This window comes from Cibotium barometz, chromosome 8 (assembly GCF_041138505.1).
Source record: "Cibotium barometz isolate CiBa-2024 chromosome 8, ASM4113850v1, whole genome shotgun sequence".
In the NCBI taxonomy this organism is placed as follows: Eukaryota; Viridiplantae; Streptophyta; class Polypodiopsida; order Cyatheales; family Cibotiaceae; genus Cibotium; species Cibotium barometz.
In genome coordinates this window covers 6,624,172-6,629,573 of record NC_141053.1, presented here as the reverse complement: position 1 = coordinate 6,629,573, position 5,402 = coordinate 6,624,172, and the positions used below count along the sequence as shown (strand labels likewise).

Genomic DNA, 5,402 nt, shown 5'->3' with positions numbered 1-5,402 from the left:
TGGTGAGTAGGATTACTGTTATAGATGAAATCCAACACCCAATGCTTTCCCCCAAAACCAGGTTTTTCCATCCTAAGGATGGATCATACCAGGACTGAATACAAGTTGTGAGAGAGTCAAAGCATCTTTTGGCTTGTGGGCAGTGGATGAAGATATGCATGTCATCCTCCATAGCTTGGCATCTATGGCATTTACCATCCCCAATATTCATGCTGAATGCTCTATATCGAGTCCAGATGGCTCTATTCATTACGAGCTAGGCCATTATCATCGATCTGGTGCCTATTAGGCTTCTTTAAGAAGGTATTGATAAAGTCTCTCTTTAGCTGTAGTCTTAAATATAGAACAGAACCAGTACGTAAATTATATTAAAGTTAATATGCTTTAACTTCAAATGTAATATTTGAATTTAAGCTACTTATTTTTAATGTTTTTTATAGGTACTTTGAAATTATGTTCCTGTACATCGGGGACATCATATATTTATTTATTTATTATTTATGGGTTTATTACTGCTGCACGGCACACACATATGGGAGATGGTCGGCTTCAAAGAACTATAATTCTAGAAACGCTACCTAATAGGTCTGAGTTTTGTGTTCCATGTGATTTGTTTAAGGACAAAGAAAATTTAATACCACATGAATGTGAGTTTGGGTTCTTTTCATCTCTAAGGACTTTAAAATTGGGCCTTCCCTTCTCGTGGTATATGAGTGCTGTTAGCTGTGTGTTTTTATACCAGGTGATTTAAGACCCTAACTCAGTACACAGAATTGAAACACACAGGAGTCAATACATTGAGAGGTATCACACTTTTTTTCAAAGTAATGGCTATTTATATTAAGAAGTTAGAGAAGATTTACGTCCGGTATAGAGCTTTAACAAAAAAAAAAATCCTTGGTGACTACTGTCTCTCTCAAAACCATAAGTTCTTGAATTGCACTGATCAGCTTGTCATCGTGGCTTCCCTTTGCTTTCTTGTGTAGATGAGCTATCTTAGTCTCCAAGTCCCTCAATCTCCTTTGAGTGAATCTTTCACTTGCATGGATCAACTGTTCTTTCAGCTAGATGTGGTGAGTAGGACTATTGTTAAATATGCAATACAGTTTGTTTAACTAGAAGCACCAAAGCATTTCCGTCCTCAACACAGCCCATAGTTCCATAGAACAACCAATACTCTCTCCTGGAAGCAGATTTTTCTAACCTAAGGAGAGACCATTCCAAGACTAAATACATGCTTCCAGGGAGTCAAAGCATCTTTTGGCTTGGGGACAGTGGATAAAAATGTGCATGTCATTCTCCATATCACGGCACCTATGGCACTTGCCATCTCCAATTTTCATGATGAGTGCTCTTTGTTGAGTCCATATGGCCCTATGCATGATTAGCCAGGCTAGGGAATCTCTACCATGGAGGCCCCAAGTATGACTAGGCTTTTCTGAGAGGATTAAGTACCCTTTCACAGCATTCCAAGCTGACCACAAAGATATGACAAGAGGGCTTCCCACAGGTTTGATGTGAAAGCTACTCACCATTATGGTAAGGGGCATAAGATTCTTCCATTTGGGGTGTTGTTTAAGTTTGAACTGGTTGGTATTCCTATGAATCAACTAGGCCCAATCTTCTGATGGGTTGAGAAAGCTTCTCAAAATCCATTTGGCAGCCATTCTATCAGCTAGTTTTATTACATCCATGAGCCCTAGTCCCCCTTGACCAGTTTCTATGCAGCACTAGTCCCATTTGACCTTGGGAACTTTCTTTATCGAAGGGTCCCCCCCAGAGGAAGTTCGTACATAATGTAATGAATTTGCTCAGATCTTCTTCTGGGGTCTCCAATAGCTCAAAAAGTACATGACTGAGGGAACTATAAAGTGATTGATAATCATTTTCCTTCTAGCAAGGCTGAGTTGCCCCTTTTGCCATCTTGTAGTTTACTTTCTACTTTGTTGAGAACCCATTGCCATCTCTGTTTCAGAGTGACTTTGAAACACCCATTGGGATACCCAGTAACGTGAAAATTACCCCTGCTATGGAAACAAACGGAAGAAGAAAGGAAAGAGGATTTCAACATGGCTGATCCAAAGGATTCCTCGGCTCACTCACCAAGTAATCCTCTTCACAACAAAATCTTCATCCACGACGAAAAACTTCATAGATATTTGCATCAGTTGACAAGTTCTGGTTTGGACCAAGTATCTAACAGAGGAGCTACACAAAGACCCTAAGGGACACACCTCTTAGCGAATTCTCTAGAAATTGGGCAAAATATGGACTCTCATTTTTGCCCCTTAAGGATTTCCACATCTCCTCTCTCTAGAAAAATGGGCTCATGGTTGAATTTTTGCAAATCAACTCAGAAGTGAGTGGAGATTGTACATTTGGAATCCCAGTGTATTACATCCTGCTTATATCAACCACTATGGAGGCTTCTCAATTACTTTACACTATATTTAATTATGGTAATAAATTTGTAAGTGATGATATCCCTTCTAGATATTGGGGCGGTTTTTTTTATTTTAAAAAAGGAAAATTTGTGGGGTTCTCCTCCCACTTATAGGCCCAAAATGGATTTATTCACTCTACTATTCACTCTACTATTCGGGAAAAATTATAACTCTACTTTTAAAAAGAGGACGACAAAAACAAAACCATAGATATTTTTTATTTTTCAAGACAAAAATTCCTATGGATTCATATTTGAGAAAAACATAATAAAAATATCATTTATTGATCTTTCAAGTGATTACAATACCAATATTCTTTTTTTGGAATAAAGGAATATATTCTAGCTTGTGGATGTTCTCCTCATTGTCACTATCATCAACTTCAATATCAATTGGAATGTCTTTATCTTTCTCAATTTCTTTACCCGGTCTCTGTGTTTGCTCTTCCTCCATTATTTCAATTGTTTGCTTATTTGTCTTATATAAATTCTCTACTATTTCATCTTCATTAAAGGCATACCTTAAATCGTCAACTTCATTCTCATTTTTTTTCCATCTATTCATGAACCAATCTAATCTTGGATGTGAAGCATCGAAATTTTGTTTATTAATAAAAATATCAAAGATATCTTTCATTGTTGTGTTGGATGGGTATACCATTGTCCTCCATAAAGCATCAACTTTTTGAAGCTCCATTCCTCTTCCTTGATATGGTGTTATCCAATTAGAAGATGGGTAGTACTTTCCTGTCTTGATCATTTTATGAATAGTGGTGCAGAAATTATTGCCTAAAGGATGCTTTAAATAGAACTTCCAAAACATCAATGCTCTATCAAAAATGTTTGTTGGAGTAAGACAAACTTTGTTCTTCAAATCATCTGCACCATATTGCATGTAAATTTCTATTCCCTTTGTAATATCTTCAGCACTAATATTATGTGACACATTTTTATAATGAGGCTTATCAATATCTTTCATACAATAGCCTATCATACCATGAAATGTGTGCATGTTTTTCTGTCTTAATGCTCTACACATTACAATGCCACCAATGGGATTATTCTTATCCCATCCAAGATACTTTTTGATGAGCTTATTTACTGCAATTATTGACTTTGCATGAATTCTAATGACCATTTGATAGTGTAAATGGAAAACTGTGCCTCCTCTTTCCAATGAGCAACTACCAGCAAGGCATTCTTTAGTGATAAAATCGTGAAGATTATTTAGTAATGCTTTATCAATGTCACTACCACCTAATGATATAGTCACACTTAGCTCAAGTACTTTCAAGCTGACATTGGATTGATCTAACATTGCATCTTCATTAGATAACTTCTTTGGTCTTCCACGATTTTTCTTAGGTTCCATGCTTGAAACTTCATGGCTTTCAATAGTTGAATTTATAAATTTTTCAGTCGTTGATTCTCTTGCTCTTTTTTTCATTTTTGACATTTCACTACATAATAAATAAGAAAAAATAGGTTAATAATTCAGAATACATATAGTCAATCGCCCCCCGCTGATTGTGTCGGTTCTGTTCACTAAACCGACGGATCTCATTTGGGTCAAAAGAGATGAAATTTATATTTTTTCAATATAAATAAAAAAAATTTCAATAAAGTCTCTTACAGGAAGTTGCTGAATCGAACGACTGTAGAGCGATTGCGGCACACCGCTAACTGCTGTCTCGCCCACGCCTGTGAGGACAATCTGGAACAATCGCACGCTGATTGTGTCGGTTCTTTAGAGTCATTAAAACAACCATAATATATATGGACAAAAAAATAATAATAATGAAAACAAAGTAATTAAAAAAAATTGTTGCCGCCACCCTCCATCTCCGTCTCCATCTCCGCCGCCACCCTCCGTGTCCGTCTCCATCTCCGCCACCATCTACTCGCCTGCAACAAGCGCCTTCTTCTCTAAGCCTACCCATCTCCATCTCCTACTCGCCCCACCCTCCGTGTCCGTCTCCATCTCCACCACCATCTACTCACCTGCAACAAGCGCCTTCTTCTCTAAGCCTACCCATCTCAATCTCCGCCACCATCTACTCGCCCCACCCTCCATGTCCGTCTCCATCTCCGCCACCATCTACTCGCCTGCAACAAGCGCCTTCTTCTCTAAGCCTACCCATCTCCATCTCCGCCACCATCTACTTGCCCCACCCTCCGTGTCCGTCTCCATCTCCGCCACCATCTACTCTCCGTCTCCGTCTCCATCTCCGTCTCCATGTCCCTGCTACGATGAAGACCCGTCCTCGATCTCAATCGTATCAACCTCACCATCCGACATGCATATCTCCGGTAGTTAGAGAATAAATCTTCTCGAGAATGTGGATGAATAAGGTATCTTACAGGAAGTTGTTGAATCGAACGACGACCGCCAAGCGTCGTAGCGTCTTTTGCTGAATTGAACGACTGGCGCCAAGCGGAAGTTGCTGAATTGCACGAGGAGGAGGGACAGATGCGCGGGTGAGAGAGAAGCGGTGACGGTTGTCGTTTAATTATTTCATGCAACCAGTCTCTAAATTTAATCGTAATAGAGAGGACCTTGGAAAAGCATCTCCTTCACTAATTAATACATTTCTTTTTTTACTCATTGTGGACCCCTATTGGAACTCACTTTATATAATTATGCTTATATAATTATGATATATTGACCCTCGTAAAGGTGGCTTACTCCAGGTGGCAGGTGGCTTACTCCATATTGAATTTGGAAGAGCCTCGTAAAGGTGGCTTACTCCAGATTGAATTTGGAAGAACTCAAATATATATTTGCCATAGCAGTGTGTATTATTCAATTAGTAGGCGGCCGCCAACTCTCATGCGAAGGTGGACCTAACGTTTGATTTTCTTGTCTCATGGCGCTCTTGCTAGCTAGGTGTTCGAAAGCATGCAAATCGTGCCCATGCGATTATTTATAACCACTTGGAGGTGCATTCCTCTCCAGTCC

The 5,402-nt window shown here is 39.1% G+C and overlaps 1 protein-coding gene across 1 annotated transcript; it reads right to left on the bottom strand.

The window, feature by feature from the left end:
• Positions 1–2,735: 2,735 nt before the first annotated feature.
• Positions 2,736–3,815, bottom strand: LOC147635856 (uncharacterized). Its single transcript, XM_086802037.1, has one exon. The coding sequence runs from the start codon at positions 3,813–3,815 to the stop codon at positions 2,736–2,738; it is 1,080 nt and encodes a 359-aa protein (XP_086658163.1).
• Positions 3,816–5,402: the final 1,587 nt, after the last annotated feature.